Genomic DNA, 18,179 nt, shown 5'->3' on the forward strand with positions numbered 1-18,179 from the left:
AGGTTAGTGACAGATCGAAGTAGACGAGTGCGAGACAAACTGCATTTGTTACTCCTGTTGGACGGAGTATATGAATTCAACGTCCTTCGTTCAGCCGGTGTCCTGCACTTGCCATATTTTAGCGGATGATAGACACTGACCTCGCTGAACTTAAGCGCCAGACATGCTTAGTTTACTTAAACGACGCCGTCATGCCCTCAAGAACGTTTGACGAACACCTACAACAGCTCAAGAAAGTACTCATTGCAACCCGCAATGCAATCAATACCTCACCATCAAGCCTGAAAAATGTCACTTTGGCTTTGAGGGGCTAAATTTTCTTGGACACGAGGTCATCCTCCGGACAATCGGCTAGGCCGTGTGAAGTAAACGGCCGTTGCGGAATTCCCACTTCGTACAGAATCACAAGAAGGCTCTTCAGCGGTCTTTAGCTAAAGACCGCTGAAGAGCCTTCTTGTGATTCTGTACGAAGTGGGAATAGGCCTCTGGGCTTACTACCGTCGTTTCGACGAAGGATTTTCGAGGATCTCGAACCCCTAACGAGACTTACAATTGCTAAGGCGTGCCCTTCTAATGGACGGATGAACAACAGGAATCCTTCACAGTATTGCGCCGGCAACTGCAAACGGACCCTACACTCGCTCATTTTCATGACTATGTTGACACCACCAACACACACAAACGCCAGCAGATGACAGTATAGTAGCCGACGCGAGCCGCAGTCTTGCAAAAGCAAAGGTTGACTACTCCACGACTGAAACGGAGTGTCTGGCAGTCGTTTGGGCCATCAGTAAGTTCCTCGAGCAGCAAGCGACCGCCACGCACTCTGTTGGCTTGCCAATGTTAGGCGCCCCTTCAGGCCGTCTCACTAGTTGGAGCCTCAGCCTTCAGGAGTACGATGTCACTGTGGTCTACCGATACGGACAGAAGCATAGCGACGTTCACTGCCTCTCACGTGCGCCTATTACATGGACGCCATTTGACTTGGAGCAAGATTTGCCGTTCCTGGCTTCAGCGATGTGGTCCAGATGGCTGACTACTAACGTACTAACAACGGCATTAAGGTAACCGATAGTTGCAATAGTATAGTGTTTCAACAGCGCCCGAATTTCACGTTCCTTCTCTATAGATGGTAGCTGCATGGAATTCAGGTGATCATTAGTTGTTTTAAGGGCACAGACTTTATTTCTAGAGCGCAGCGCTGGGCACCTAGATGAGCTCAACGTCATCACGTCATCACTAAAGACATTGCATGGATGGATAGATGCAATGAGTGTCCCCTTTACCGTTCTCCACCAAGCTCTTTTTCTCATATTACCTCAATTCTTACCTGTATTTTTTTTTACAAATAATAAGCAACGTGCAGCGCCTGTACGGCAGAAAGCATTGATTGTTTCGCAGGCGCACTTCACAGGAAACAAGCGTATCTGGCACAGAGTATACAGGCTCTCGCGCTCCAATTTCTCGTGAAGCAAATACTATAGGGTGCGTAGATTCTAACGCACGCAACAAGCAGCTGGACGAGCAGGGCGTTTGCTGTGCGAAGAAGTGTGACTTTTACCGACAGGGGCCGCCACAGCTAACTGCCAACCTTAGCTCCGCACGGGTGTCCGAAGGGAAGAAAAAGAACTGTTACGGCTGTCTGTTGTTAGTCCAGCACCTGTCCTGCGTCCTCCATGTCCTCTGTGCTGGCGTCTCCTTTACGCTAATAAATTCGAACCAGCAAAGCTTACACTCTATTAAAGAGGTAACATAGGTCAATGGAAAAACTCGGAAAAGATGGCGCCCGGTATACTATCATACTATCGCATTGTAGTTGAAAAGAAAGGTGTATAATCGTTGAATTCTACCGGTGCTAACATATGGTGCAGAAACTTGGAGGTTAACAAAAAAGCTCGAGAACAAGTTAAGGAGCGCACAAAGAGCGATGGAACGAAAAATGTTAGGCCGAAAGTGAAGAGACAGGAAGAGAGAGGTGTGGATCAGAGAACAAACGGGGATAGCAGATATTCTAGTTGACATTAAGTGAAAAAAGTGGACCTGGGCAGGCCATATAATGCGTATTGTGTATAACCGGTGGACCATTAGAGTAACAGAGGGGATACCAATTGAGAAGGGAAGCGCAGTCGAGAACATCAGAAAACTAGGTGGGGTGATGAAGTTAGGAAATTTGCAGTTTCGAGTTGAAATCAGCTAGCGCAAGACAGGGCGTGATCGGAGAACACAGGGAGAGGCCTTGGTCCTGCAGTGCACATACATATAGGCTGATTATGATGATGATTATGATGATGATGATACTATCGCATAATCGCGTGAACACGTTCTTCATTCGCTCAACACTTGGGACGTGACCACGTTGGGCGTGACGCCACAACTTGTGCCATCCAATCCCCACTGCGCAATTGCCTCTTCAAATAGCGCGCCAGCAGTTTGCATACTTTGAATTTACGCGGCATGTGTGTTAACTGTAGCGATACCCACGAGAGGGCGGCACAAGCCTGTTATGGCCGAACTTGGATCTCCGGCCGCCCTCGAGTTCATATCTGGTAAAGGCGTGACGGCTGCCGACGCCATCGCCTATGCACACAAGTACGAGCAGGGCGCCGAACCACTTCCGCGAAAGTACATCCTACATGCTGGGCTCCATGACGTATTGAAAGGTACCCCGGAGGAGGTGGCACAGGCCCTAGACCTACAGTGGACAGGGCAGCCTGGGAGCCTCATCGTCTGCTCCATTCCAGAGATATACAGCAGGGGTGGTGAAACACGGGCTGCTGTTGTGCTCGCCAATGCCAAGATCAAGAAGTGGTGCCGGAAACAGGAAACCATTTTCTGGACCTGGGGAAGGGGGAGCTGTCGAGTGGTTTTCAAAAGGACGGCCTACATTAAAACGAGGTAACAGCGCGGCAGGTCGGCCGAGTCATCGGCACAGTGGCAGCCCCTTTTTTAGGCCTTGGACTATCGCATCGACGATAAAAGACGACACAGGACTGGAGGACACGCCCCGACAAATGCCAACCCAACCAACCATCTGGACCTCCGCATTGGAGCAGGGCACAGACAGAGCCGCGCCTGACAAGCCGAGGGGAGCATTGGCATGGGGGCAGGACAGGTCGGGGTCAGAGAGGTCTAGCCCAGCTCATCGAGGAGGTCCTCGAGAATGTGCTGGCCAAAAAATGGCCCACTCTGTGAAAAAGGTCCACAGTGCCAACAGAGGTGTGCGACGAAGCCCACAACATCCAAATGTCCAAAGGCGGAGGCGCAGAAGTCGACACCAGAAACCAGGCACAGTATCGGTCGCATTCCTTAACCTATACGGTGGCCGACGCTTAGCAAAATGGGAAGAGCTCTACAGAGGAATGGAGGAAGAGGGCATCACTTTATACGGAGTGGCGGAGACGCATCTACGGGACCTGGAGAGACCACCAGTCAATCCACTTTGGAACTGGGCTGGCTGTAACCGAGAAAGTACATCCCGGAAGGGTGGAGGCGTGGGGTTTCTGTGGCGAGAAGGCAGCACCTGGACACCGCTCGAGGACTCCTGTGTGGAACACACCTGGCTGTCCGGCTACATACACGCAACGCCAGTCTTAGCTTGTGTAGTTTACCTCGGTGTTTCTTCAAATCAACACTCTGAGAACACCAACGTCGTACGCTGCATCAGGCATGACATCGAACGTTGGGGCCACAGCCGGGAAGTGCTGATCCTAGGCGACTTTAACGGCCACATTCAGGAGCTCGATGGTTACACCGACCACAATGGGAAGCTCGTGCTCGAGATGGCCCAGGAGCTTTCCCTCGAAATTGCAAACCTTCGGGCAGACTGCGAGGGCACGTGTACATGGTGTGCGCGGGGACAGAGCTCGTGCATCGATTATGCCCTTGTGTCGCAGAACCTCGGCAAAACCCTCCAGGATATCCACATTTATGAGGAAGGCCGGTACAGTTTGGGGAGCGACCACAACCGCATCAGGCTGCAGTTTAAGGCATCCCCTTGGCGCCGACAGTCGAAGAAATGTGAACCCGCAGTCCGGTTTCTTCCCGAAGCGGCATATGAAGAAGTGGCCAACGAATTTGAACTAAGTCCCAGCCGCAACGGAGCGGAGACCTACGAGCAGTACATTGACCAGCTCCGTCGGATCATGCGGAAACACGAGAAGATTGTCAACGCGCATCATGGGGTTAGAAGGAAAAGCTGGTGGGACGGGGAGGTCCAGGCAGCACTGAAGGCTCGCCGAGCTGCCAACCGGTACCACCGCCGTGCGGTTAAGAGTCCTCAGAGCGAAGATGTCCAGGGGACATGGCTGGAATATCTGCACCGAAAACGGGAGATGCACACTATCACGCAGCGGAAGATAGCAGAGGCCAACCACAAGACGCTCCAGGCAATCAAATCCGCAGGCAGAGGAGCAGCAGCTAAATTCTGGACATATGTGTCTCGCCTTGATGGCAAAGCTGCGCAGCCTGAATGAAGTTCGCACAGAGTCAACGGGGGCCAAAGAGAATGATCTCCACCGAGCCTTAACTGACCATCTCCGGCAGCTATATGCACCGCCACCACAGGGTGCACCCGCTGTGCCCCTCCCTGCCCCAGATCGCTCAGGCTTGGCGGGTGCCGACCAGCAGACGTGGACAGTGTCGCGGAGTGCCATTGATAGGGCAATCACGAGAATAGGTGCGTGCACTGCTCGAGGCCTGGACGGTATCCCGGCGGGGCTTGTGAAATGTCTCGGTGCTGAATCACGGTCACAGCTGGCTGATTTCTTCACTGAAATCCTGGCCGGTGGACCAATACCTCTCGACTGGCTACGCGGCAAGGTGATCCTGCTCCCCAAAAGAGGTGGCGACCCCGGCCTTCTACGTGATTACCGGCCACTTACAATCACTAGCGTAGTGTATCGTGTGTTCGCCCAAGTGATAAAGGCTTGGATGACCGCGTGGGCCGAAGGGGGCGGACACCTCACTGAGTTACAGAATGGTTTTCGGCGCGACCGACGGCTCGAGGACAACTTGTTTGTCCTGAGCCAATGCATAGAGGTTGCACGAAAGGAGGAACGTGGGCTGATTAGCTGCTTTCTTGATGTGACGAAGGCATGCGACAGTGTCCCGCACGAGCTATTGCTGAGGCATCTTGAGGCACTTGGGATGACGCCCACGTGGACTGGGCTTATCAGACGCCTGTATGCAGACAGCACATTTATAGCTACCCTGAACGGCGCCTACTCGAGCGAGGTAGTGGTGGGCAAGGGGTTAAAACAGGGTTGCCCACTCTCGCCCCTACTTTATATGCTGTATACTGCGTGTGTAGAGTGCACGCTATTGGCCTCCAGGGTGGGCTTTGTGGTAGAGAGAACTGATGAAGCGCTCAGGGAGCAGCAAGTGTTGCCGGGTCTGGTATTTGCAGATGACATTGTGCTGCTGGCAGGGAGCACTGGCGATTTGCAGACCCTCATCACGAAATGTGCCGAAGCCATGGCACCACTGGGGCTACAGTTCAATACAAAGAAATCGGCAGTGATCGTCTTCTCTGGCCCAGAGACACCAGGATCGCTGACACTGCCATGCGGAGGGCTACTGCCCCAGGCGGCCGAGTACAGATACCTCGGTGTGAATTTCAGCGCGCAACGAGATTATACGGCAAACCAGGAAAAGCACCTGAGAGGCGCATCCCAGCGGGCCAGCCAAATACTCCGGAGAAAGTGCCTGTGGGGATTCAATCGCTTCACTATGGTGCGAGAACTGTGGAAAACCGTCCACGTGCCTGCACTGACATTTGTCAATGCAGTTGTATGCCCCACAGCGCAAACCCGAGAATGGCTGGAACGCAGCCAGCGCGCTGTAGGGAGACTGGCTCCGGGCTGCCATGGCAACGTGGCAAACGAGGCAATCCAGGGTGACCTCGGTTGGTCCTGTTTTGAAGCGCGCGAGGCACGCAGCAAGCTGGCGTACGAGGGCAGGTTGCGCTTGATGCAGCCACACCGCTCGGCACGGCGTATGTTCGATTACATACACCGCAATGGCGTCCGCACCAGGTGGACAAAAAGGCTGCAGCAGCTATCCAAAAAATACGGCTTCATCGCGAGCCCTGTGCAGGAGGAGACCGAACGAAAGTGGGCCAAAGCAGTCGAGACCCTGGTGCGACAGCCGGAGGTGGACACTTGGCGGCGAGACATGGAGGGGAAGTCCACACCGAGCAAGAGATCCGTATGGAACCCCTCTACGACAACAGTGTAGCCAGCAGCCTCCTCTTCGAGGCACGGGCCGGAGCTCTTAGAACTCTGGTTTACCGCCGGCGCTATGATGACAACGCGGGAAGCGTCATGTGCAGAGTGTGCAATGCGGACCAAGAGACAATTGAACATTTGGTCCTGCACTGCGCGAGCCTCACACCAGCGCCCATAGATGGCACCACGCTACCGCTAGCGCTAGGGTGCCTCGATGTCCTCCTCGCCCGCCGCTCCGTACAGGGTGGAGACATTCTTTGACGGCGTTGGTGCCGCCAGAACCGGTTCGTTCTAGCCGCCGCCGCCATGTTCATGCCCGCCGCGCACGCTGCCCGGTGCAGGTGGTAGGACATCGCTGCGACGAGTGCGCTGGGTGTCGTCGGTACAAAATGCCTGGTCTAAGATCTACGAAAGACCTGTGGCAATTGACACCTCCTGACAGCTGACATAATAAAAATCTGCATGGCGACTGAAAAGTCATGACAGAAATCACGTGTCTACTCGTCACTTATTGACCTCTTTTCTTTAGCACCGGCATTTTTTTATGTAATACGAATTTCCAGGGCTGCATAAGAACATGCTGACAAGCAACACAGAAGAAGAAGTAGTTTAATGATTTGAAAATGTAGAGAGATCGGCCGGAAAATGGAGCATCTGGCCTGCTACTCCACGTAAAGGAAGGGGAAGAGGGAAAGAAAGAGGGTCACATTGGGGGATGACAATGGGAGGAACGAGGTGAAAGGATACATTGCATAAATTTTATCACAATCGTGAGTCCAGGCCCGTGTCGCCTAAGAAACGTGAAATAGCACGCATTGTCTCTATCGTCTGCCAAGTCTATGGCCATGCGCCCAGCAAGAGGTCTTCCGACAGTGGTCCATTGTATAAATGCCTCAAGGTAGCTGCCAGTGTCAGTCTTGCGCGCGCATACTCAGGGCACACCACGAGCACATGGTCTATAGTCTCTATAAAACCACACATTGAACAGTCCGGGGAGTCTGTCCGTCCAATGATGTGCAAGTATTTGCGCGTGAAAGCGACGCCTAATCGCAGTCTGTATTAAGCATGTATGAGGGCGTAGAATTCCACGCAGAACAGGAAATTGCATATCGGGATCCAGCATTTTAAGGCGGACGTGACGAGCGTCTGGCTGTGTCGTCGCACTCACTAATTTTGACAGGAGGCATGTGATGTCCGGTCTAGAGAACGGCACTACAGTTCGTAGGCCATTGCTGAGGGCGCGCTTTGCTTCAGCATCGGCCATCTCATTATCATTGAGCCCACAGTGTCCCGGGATCCATTGGAACACTATGCGGTGGTGTTTTTCTTGAGCGCATGAAAGTAGCTCGGTAATCTGTAGTGCCAGAACTTGATATGCGGTGTGGCGCAGGTAGCATCCCAAAATTTGCAGCGCGGGTTTTGAGTCCGTGAAATGCACCATTCTTGAGGTCTTTCCCCGCAGATGTGGCGAATCACTTCCCGAATAGCCACAAGTTCTGCAGCGGTTGATGTTCAATTGTGATCTAGAATGAAGCCTCGAGTCATCTGCTGGGCTGGTATCACCACAGGTGCTGTCGATGCATTTGGTGACGCGGACCCGTCTGTGTAAACATGAACATAGGTCTGGTATTCTGACCAGATGTATGCCAGAGCAAGTTGTTGTAGTCCGCTAACGGGAACTAATGATTTCTTTAGTATGCCGGGGACGTTCACGCATACCGAAGGTTGAACCATCACCCACGGTGGTTGGACGGGGTGATATGGAAGGGCATAGCCTGTTGTTATGTGGGGTAGATGCCAGCGGAGTGCACTTGTGAAATTGCTGTCCGGCCGCAACACAACAACAACACAGCAACACAGGTTCACCGCGTAACTGCCCGAAGAACAGCAATGCTGGCAACGTAGCAATTTTTGCATTTCTCTACGAACGCTTGTGTTAAAAGCATTATTTCCCACTCTGAAACAAAGTCAGTGATTGCCGCGCAACCTAATTTCTGTATTTACAGCTCGTAAACAAAACACGCCACGCTGATGAGCGGTTGCAACGCGTTTTACGAGGGTATTTCCAGACGACAGCATTAAAGCGCCACTAAACAGAAACTGGAAGTTCAGCTGGAATAAAAGAGGGGTCTTACGGAATGCGCACAGTTTTTGTTCGGTGCAAAACGATGTCTTATTAGTGGAGAAATTCGTAATCGAAGTCCAAATATCTCTTCCTCAATTTCTGTCGTCCCTGATTCGGTATTGTAGGATCCTTCAGTTTTTTGCTGTTTACTCGCTTATTAAAGCTCTGTTCGCAGTAAGAATGACACGACTGTAATCGTAACGGGACTGCAATCCACCAGTATACAGCTCAACTTCCGGTTTCTCGTAAGTGTCCCTTCAAATAACGTGACGAAGATTATTTAGCTGTTCCGTTAAATCGGATGCCATAAAATATATTGCTACTTTACTGTCATGACGCGTTAGTGCCTGTTTGAAGTGCTGTCGTCGACAAAAACAGCGCATTGCTTCCGTCAAACCGCTCATCACACGCGCGCCTACAACGCGCCGCTCGCAGCGGGCAAGAACATGGCGGACGCCGTAGCAGACGACGCAGTTGTCTCCACCCTGTACGGAGCGGCGGGCGAGGAGGACATCGAGGCACCCTATCGCAAGACGTCATGGCAAGGATTCGCGCCTGTCGTCTGCTACAGTTCGGGCTGCGTCCGGGGCGGGAGCCTTCTGCAGTGTTTCAGTTTGTTCGCTCTCGTTCCCTATGCTAGTACACTTATGGCAGTTCTCGCAAATTTTTTCATTCGCAGTTCTACACTCTGAAGCGGTAGCATGCGTGATAATAAAATCATAAGAGCGAAAACACGGGATAAAACGATCCACTTAAGCGACCATACTTGCCGTGTTGCAACAAGCATGTAACAAACGTTGCCTATATACATGATTTATACAACATTTACCTTGACTTTCATCCGCTAAAGCTTGTTTGCTCACGACGAGCTGTTCATGGCAAAATATCGAATTTTCGCATTTATTCACACGAATGTAGCAGGACGACTAAACACTGTAGTATAGATTCTGCCAGCGCCGTTTTATTTTTTGAACAGCTTCTCAAAAATTAAGCCATTGTTAATCGGTTTATTTTAAGCGGTGGTATTTTTAAGTAAAGATCATTGAGGCCACTTAACCACTATACAGGGTGTTTTTTTTTTTCTCCACCAAATTTTTTAAATTAGAGAAAATATAAATGTTGGTCACATTGTTTACCATTCGAGTGTACGGATTGGCGGCCTCTAGATACAGAGCAATTTCCGCACTTACGTGCGTAATTATAGCGAAGTTACAGTAATTAACTTTCTAACTATCAACAATAGGTGGCTACAGCGAATGAGTACTTTGGGGCCCGTCCTCGACACTACCTATCCCAACGATCAAATTTTGAATATCGGAGTTCATGTGGGAGCGACGCGAACAATTAGTTCCCCTTGGCAGGCTCCTTGAAACCGAAACTGGCCGCAAAAAAGAGCGTCTGTGTCGTCGCTGTCGCCGAATCCGTGAAGTGTTAAGAATCCGTGAAGTGTTAAGGAAAGCTTAAATGGAAGTTTTAGCTCGGGCCCAACTCCAATGCCGCCTATTCAAATACATGTAAAACGCAGAAACGCTTTTCGGATATCCACACAAGGCCGATTTTAATGAAACTTGTTGCATTTGAGAGAGAAAGTTAAATTCTAGTGACTGCTGCACGCGAAATTTAATTTAGGGCCTGAATTTTTTAGATGGAATTTTCAAAAATAGGCAAGTTAGAAAAAAAAAAATAGAAGCGCTATGTTTACAAGTTCGTCGCTCGGCACCTAGAACAGACATCGCACTCCTGTAAACTGCATCCATTAGAGCATAAAAAGCCGACAAATATGTCAGTTTCTATCTTACGTCATTTACAAGGGTTTTGCTAGCCACCGTAGTTTTGCTAAACTAGTTGTCTATTTGAGAGCTATGTATATCAATGTTGTCCGCTTTAGGTGTACTATTAGGTGCAATTTACAGAATTGTGATATTTTTCATTGCTGTTTGTCGAGTTGTAAACGATAGTTTCGTTTTCTGAAAATTTGAGATTTTTTGTCAATCTTTGATGAAATATTGACGATGTAAACAACAAATTCGCAACCAAGTCACATTTTCAACTTTCTCTTTAATGCAACAAACCTCTTCAAATTTGGTGCAGTGGTTGCCGAGAGAAACGATTTCTCCTTTCCCATGCATTTAGATAAGAGGCTCTCGAGCTAAAGCTTCCTCTGAATTTATATCGGTGTCGAGAAATTCGATCCGGATCGGGCTCAATCGCAAACAAAATTGCGCCATGTGACACCCCTATTAGATGCACTAAGTTTACCGCAAATTATCCGCGGATAACTTCAATTTGGGCCAGTTGGTGTGACATATACTGCAAACTTAACCAGCGCAAATAACGACACGAGAACACATACACAGGACCAGCGCCGGACCTGGGTACACGTGGTTCATAGGTACTTGTTATATGCGCTAGTTAAACATGCAGTATGTCGGCACATGGCGCACTTACCGTTCACATCTGTTCACAGCATCACCATAACAGCCGAACGTCCCCTAGTTTTTATAGGCAAATATATGTATTTTCTCAGTACCTTTACTCTCTCCTATTCAAGCACACGACAGCCAACTGCTCCCTCACCGGCCCAGTCGTTGACCTCATTGTATTTCCCGATATCATATCGCTTTCGTTTCTTCCACTGTTCCGAGCTTGGCCAGTCAGTTTACGGAATACCTAGGGCGCGATCTTGTACGCGTTCCAAAATGGAATGGAGGCGTTCCGTTCCATTTTGGAACGCGTACAAGATCGCGCCCCTAAACCCTGAAGTCGACAGCAGAAGCGGAAACATTATGGTGTTTTCAACCACAATGCGTTGCACGTTCTTGCGCACGGGTTAAATGCTGCTACAATTGCTAATGATTTCTAGACAATGCATTTGCTAGGTCCAACAGAAGAGGGATGAACGTGGTCACTGTCCTACGCCATGCAGTGCGCACGTGGTTTCGGCATTCTGCAAACTGTAATGCGTTCACGGTAGACTACGACAGCAGCAGCAGCACTGGGAGCGACATCTTGCGCAACTAGGTGCTACTGCTGTGCGCCAGCTAAGCGGGCTCCACGTACTGATAGGCCGGATCACTTCCATACCTGGTTTTCTCTTCTGGAAGCTATAGTAGCCATAAAATGCGATGTGTATAGTGGAGCACGCCATACATCGCCCCGGGAGCCTTCTAAACCGTGATCACTCGTTCTGTCCAAAGAATTACGCCAACTGCCTATTTGATCAGAGCGCTCCATTTGGACTTCTAATAAACAATGCTTCATAATGTGCAATGTTATAAGAACTTGCTAACTTTGTGAACACGAACATATTGCCACCCAGCGTTTTGGGGAGAAAGCACACGGAGAAGACGAGAAAGTAGAGGATCCGTCTGAACGGTTTTGAGCCAGGACTAAACCACCTTAATCGTCATCTTGTTCACATTGTCGTCCAACCGCGTGACAAAACTGGGTGGCATTATGAACATCATTTTGTAATAGTGGAACGATTGCGTTTTCCTTAAATGCGTAAGCATTTCTACGCTTATCCAACGAGGAAGCCCGTCCGTCCCGTAAGACGATTGCTTTCAAGATACGGCTCGCAGGAGCGAGCGAATTGACCTTCGCGCTGCCTCTTGCTTCAACGCGAACTAGCGGCGAGAACACAGAGCACGCGAAGCTATCAGCACTCGGCGCACTGTCCCCATCACAGATCGCTTTCAAAATAGGGCCCGCGCGGCCGCGCCATACGCAGCCGCCGATAGAGTAGAAAGCCTCCTCCTCCCCTCTTCCCGGCGTTTTGAGCGCGACGGGAGACAGCGCGCTTCCTGTTCGCTTTCATGCGCGCGCGATTGAGTCACAATTGTCGGCTTACCACCGCACGATTTCACTCGCACGTATAGCATACGGCGCCGTAATCGCCTTTGGAGTTTATTCGGAACATCACGGCGACGCAATAAATGCGCCTGGAGTATCTATATATCGCAATAAGCGGCAAATCGCGAGGCTTCCAAAAGATGCAGACACAAAGCATACACAGGTCAAGAGGTGCTCCTAACTGCATCTGCGCATGAGCAGTTGACTACAAAACATCATTACATCAAGTACACAACCGTACAAAGCAAACTGACAGCAAATGCACCTGTGCAGAACTGCCATGAAATAACAAGCAACATTTGAAAGGAAAAAAAAAAAGCGCACTTTATTTGACCTTCAGTATTTACAGCATTCCCGTGAGTTCCCCGCACGCACCAACCCAAAACCTGCACAACTCGATCACAACACAACTCGATCTGAGCATCCCCATCCTTATCCTATGGCCAAAAATCAAACCACGACACCTGAAATCCCAACATGGAAGGCGACGGTGTGGACTCTCGCTTATTCACAGAATGCACTAATCCGAGGCCAGCAACAGATGCCTAAGTATCTTCCATCGCACAGTGCTGCTACGTCTGGAACGGGGGAATAAAAAGGGGGGGGGGGAGGGGGAAGGAGCCTTCCAAATGCTTAAGCAAGTTTGCCATTACACAGGAGATGACAGATGTCAGGTTTCATGGCAATGAATTAGGTTAGTCATACCTCATGAACATCACGTACACCGTTAGAAGTTTTACCCCATACATTGAGGCAATGAGAAAAAATTATCACGCAAGACGAACGTCACCCGAGCAGCAAATTTCCTCAAATGCATGCACTTTGGCAGTGTAGCCTCCAGCGCAGATAATACGGGTGAGAATGAAGTTCTGGCGTAGGCAACCTTAAAAAATGCAAAAACGGGCACAACTTGGCGTGAAAGGCAACATTACAGAAAGGAAACTAATTGCCCTGATGTCGCATTTACAACAGCATTTTAGCAGAGCAAAAGGGATTTGATGCACAGGAAGGGACACTGCGCAGGCGCTGTGCTTCACCTCGGAAGCACACAAGTTAAAAAGAAAAAGGTCTTTATTGCCATACGAAGTTGATGGACAGTCACTGCTACTTCAGCACTTCCACACAGGGCTCCTTAGCACTCAATTATAGCTAGCAGTAGATATCACGACTAGGACCAAAAACAAACAAAAGAGAGGCAGGAATCTAATTGAAACTTGCTTATTAAGAAGCCCTGAATTTATGATGAATGGGTGTTTTGCAAGCCCAGTAAACAAGGTAACACTTATGAAAAAGAAAAAAGAAGATAATGAGGAAATATAGCACATCATTCATAAATTGCTTATCAATAAATGAATTGCCCCAAATAAACAAGTTTCAGCTAGCATCTTGTCTACAGCTTCTTTTATCCGTCTGTTCCAGCTCACGCGACTGATCGCAAATGTCCAGCAACTCCTCTTTTTCTACCCCGTCATAACTAATTGCCTGTGTAGTGCCACTATGCATATGTCGCACCCTTCTGCACTGTTAAGTGTTGCCATGATAAACATCACTGTTGGTCAAATTAATGCACTTTGATGACAGTCACATAAAGTGACACATACTCTGTTCAGGCTGTGGCCAATGGAACGTCGTCACTGACTCACTAAGCAACACAAAACGGTGCACACGTTAACTTTCCCCATCAACCTTGGCCAACAATAATCGCTTGCGCCAGCTGAATGGACAAAAGCAAGCAAGTACCGTGCTTTTGTTGACTCAATTGCCACTGATAGAAAATGTGGATGCAGAAGTACCGTGCTTTTGTTGACTCAATTGCCATTGATAGAAAATGTGGATGCAGATGTTGAGTGTGAGAGAAGAAAAAAAATATCCTGCACTGACCACAAGTTGTTTGCAATGCCAAATGGAAGAAGACCAACTTAGTCATGACGATCGTACAAAACAGAGCTTGTCCAAGCTGGCATGCAATAACAATTAAGAAATAGAGAGAAAGGAGTAAGGGTGTTTGGACAGAAAACACTTGTGCAATGTGCACTCAAGAGACTTCACTGAGAGCATTCACTTGTGGAAACTTCCTACACAACAGTGACACCTGTTGGGTAGACGTTTAAACCTTAAGCCCTGAAGCTTAGATAGGGGACAGGAGGTGGGTGCAGAGAAAGATAAGATTCAGTGCACATACCGAAGCTGCCTGCTCAATAACAGCAACGATGAAGTGACTGGAACCAAACTGTGCACCTTGGTACACCTAGCAAATTTATTAATGTTGCCAATAAAAGAGGGAGCACTCTTTGCAGAGCAATAATAAGCATGTGGGGCAGAGGTCAAGGGAAGCACAGAATTTCCTATGATTTCCTAGGGGGAAATGTGATGCTGCAGTGCGGCTTCACGCATGGGAATGTAGGAAAATGGGGAATTCGGACTGGCAAGACACCTGCAACGCGTGTCCGGCAAGTGGCATTCTACCTGCAAAGACAGCTTAGTCTACCATAACAGCAATTAAGGCAGCATTTCTTGTTGCATTATTATACAAAGCTTTGCCATTAAAACATAAGTACTCACTCTAATGTGTACAGTTATATCACAATGCAGCCAGTAGTATTACCAGCAAATCACATAATTTGTAGAAAAGGTGAGGGGGCCTGGTTTGCAACAATGTTTTCCGTTTTCTTGCTTATACCGTAAGTATAACGATCACATTTAAGACCAAGCCACACTCGAGACAAGCCGAACCACCCATATCCCAGCATTCCCATGAAGGCACAGCGCTCGTTAGGAAACTTGTACAGACGGCGGCACCAGATTTCCCCCTAGGTACCACTGTAACAAATTCTTTCAAAGGAAGAGTGTTTTAACCATGGGTGCCCCAAGTGCCCACATAGTTGTACTGACAGACACAATACGCATGACAACAATTAAAACAGGCAATGTTCGAAAGGGAGAGAGAAAAAGAATGAACTTGTGACAAAACGTGGTGAGAACAGTAACACGAGATGAGATGGCAAAAAAAGTCGCAGCAGCTTCCTGGAACACCGAACTTTCCAGTGACTTGGCTTTAGAAAAATATGCACTGTGAACTCAGTAATGCTTTGACGAAAACTCACTCACGCGAGTGCACACATACAGAAGGTACAAGACTGTCGCGCTCCTGTACAATGCGCAAAGAAAACAAATGAAACAAACACTTTTCAGGCAACAGATCTAACACAAACCTTGAGGGACATGGCTGGTGCACAATTTACTGCCATCAGAACCCTCCTGTCGTTTGACATGCATGAACTTTCACACCTTTGCAGCTGCTCACAAATGTTTCTGGACCCCAGAAGCCACTTAAGAAATGTTCCTCATCAGGCCAGCGATTGACAGGTGCAAGGCTTGAGTTCTACTTGTAGCCACCAAAGTGCACCTAGCGATTCATGGCGGCCTCAAGAAAAATTGGCTCGTTATGGCTTCCGTGTCACCGAGACTCCTGTGGGCAGCCGTGCCTCAACAGTATGCAACCAAGAATAAGCATCACCCGCATCCTCGTCGACACACAAGGTGTGGCAGTCTATGAAGACATCCTTAGTGTCACTCTTAAGAAACAGCAGTCAAGCACCAACAGGGAATGAGAATAAGAAAGTGGAACGTAGTTTAATTGAATTAGAGGTTAAGAAAAAGACAAATGAAATAAAAATCAAGCTGTGTCCTCCTTTGGTAACACAGACAACACAAGAGATGAAAAAGAAAGGACGCTCAGATGAAAGCAGAGAGGGAAAAAGAAGAAAGAAAGAAAGAAGGTGAAAGTTGCAAAATACAAACGCTATTGTGTTTGCATTGAACGTCTGCTATGCGGGCCTGACCGAAGGGCAGCTTGCTTTACAGTTCCGGCCGTCTAATGGTGTGTCTGTGTTGCCAACGGGCAACATCAGCAGTGGTAAGTCACCGGCGAACCGGACCGGCTGTGGGTTTCAACCATCAGCCGGATGCTGCATACATCAGGAACTCAGACGAGCAGTGTCTAAGTGTATGGCCCTTCGTCTGCTTCGTGGACAAAGGTAGCCAAGTACTCAACAAGCCTGTGCCACTGCTGCAGCCCCAAGACAGGACTACTCATAGCAACAGCCTAACCAAAGCGTAGGCCAAAACTGAGCTGCCACTGTGCGGTACTCAGCCCTCCAGTAGTGCAATGCACTGTGAAGTGGCCAGAGGTAATAGTAACAATAATAATAAAAAAAATGGCTGACCTTGCCTGTCAAAAAATAAAGGGAACACCAACTTAGCTAGTGCTCTGCCCAGCAGACAAACACTTTCTGCACGTTTGCGGTCAACACCGAAATGGCGGTAAAACGAAGACCAGAAACACAGCCACGGTCCCTCCCCACATAACAGAACAACTGGTCGTGCTTGCGTCCAGTGGTGCGTAAGTCGCACGTCGAGTCCCATCGAACGATGACAGTGATGCCGGTGACGTCTCAGAGAGCAGAATCGGCAAGGAGGAGGTCGTGAAAGCAATCCTTCGCAATTAACTGCTTGGCTTCTGAATGACATAGATTATTAAAAAAAAAAAATATGAGAGGACAAGGGAGATAAAGATACACTGTAAGGGGGGTGTGAGGGGACAAGAAAGCGTCAATGACAGATGCAGGACGGAGGAGGGTTCGTGGATGAAGGTGGAAGTGACAAGGACATGCGCACTAAACAGCAGAGGACGCCAAAGAACGGAGTATGGTCAAAGCCAAGCAGTGCTGACGGATTTCCTGGATCCTCTGCTCCTGCTGCTCAAGATTTTTGTTTTTCACTCTGCGCCTCTGTGTCCCGAGTGTTTTTCCCTCTCTTTTGTTACCTGCGGCAGTGGAACAAAAGGCTGCTTCACACCGAGGTCTCGAGCGCCGTCGCATGGAGCGGCGACCTCGCGGTGCTGTCAATGCCCTGCGTGACAAGAACGAAAGGACATGTTTTCTAAAGCAAAAACAGACACACAAATAGGAACATAGTAAACGCACTTGCGCAATGCCCTATTCGAGGCACATTTAGCCTAGAATTTCTCTGGTTATTGTTGGTGGGACACAACACCCACAAAGCTCGAGCAGGCAAGGACAGACTACGAGACAGGACACAGTGCTGTGTCCCATTTCACCCTTGCCATTGTCTATATCCGCTCGCACCATATTGGAGAATTGAAGAGAGGTGGGGTGGAGCAGACGTGGCAACTGTGGCAAGAATAAGCCAAGCGGAGTACAAGCTTTCACCCATGCATCTCACGATTCACGACAACCGTTCCAAGAGGAGGCTAGCGGCTGGCTGCAGTGAACTTACGTCTGAGATGCGTGCCTTCTCTTCGACGGCAGTCGACGAGGTCACGGCAGAGGAGGGCCTCAGAGAGTCGCGCTGCAAGGCAATCACAGACTGCACAAGAAAATGAGAAAGCAGGGAAGCTGATCAGCACAACTCCTGAAACAAGGCAGCGCCCGAGGATGCCACAGAATAAAACCCCGCGGCACACATTTCAGCCACACAACCACAACCACCGTTACTCATCAACTCATGCTCACTGAGGATTTCTACAGCTCTTGTTCACTTTAAGCCCGCATATGGTGTCGATGAAAACGGTAGCTAGTGAAGTGAACTGCTTGCAGAAGGTTTGACGTGGGGTAGTGTTGACAACCATAATGGGCGAGAAGTTGAAATACACTGTTTCACACTGTCACGGGAGCAGTGGCACTTGGTCAAGGAAGTAGGTTTACAGTGATGCAGCTCTGACCCAGAAAAAAAAAAAAAAAAAAAAACCTTATTTCCGACATTGTAAAATCTCTCCAAAATGCATCTCAAACAAAAAAAGATGACAATTTGAAAGTATGAAGGTTGGAAAATACTTGTAGGACATTTTAATTCGATAGCTAAGTTAGTCACAAAACACCAGACTTTACATCATTGACGTTAATTAAGTCGTCATGACACAGAATAAAAAGAAATGAATAATAAGATAGAAAACTGAA

At 48.9% G+C, this 18,179-nt stretch overlaps 1 protein-coding gene across 2 annotated transcripts in view; it reads right to left on the minus strand.

Annotated features, from left to right (window-relative positions):
- Positions 1-12,510: 12,510 nt before the first annotated feature.
- The window catches only part of LOC119458065 (poly(A) polymerase type 3), a 52,784-nt gene continuing 47,115 nt past the window's right edge, over positions 12,511-18,179 (minus strand). For both annotated transcript variants that reach the window (XM_037719866.2, XM_037719865.2), the window contains exons 17-18: positions 17,500-17,589; positions 12,511-17,112 (exon numbers count right to left, since the gene is read on the minus strand). In XM_037719866.2, coding sequence (XP_037575794.1) covers positions 17,053-17,112; positions 17,500-17,589 — 150 coding nt within the window. In that variant the 3' untranslated portion in view covers positions 12,511-17,052. The remainder of the gene's footprint in view (positions 17,113-17,499; positions 17,590-18,179) is intronic.

Source organism: Dermacentor silvarum, chromosome 7, assembly GCF_013339745.2.
Source record: "Dermacentor silvarum isolate Dsil-2018 chromosome 7, BIME_Dsil_1.4, whole genome shotgun sequence".
NCBI classification, from domain to species: Eukaryota; Metazoa; Arthropoda; class Arachnida; order Ixodida; family Ixodidae; genus Dermacentor; species Dermacentor silvarum.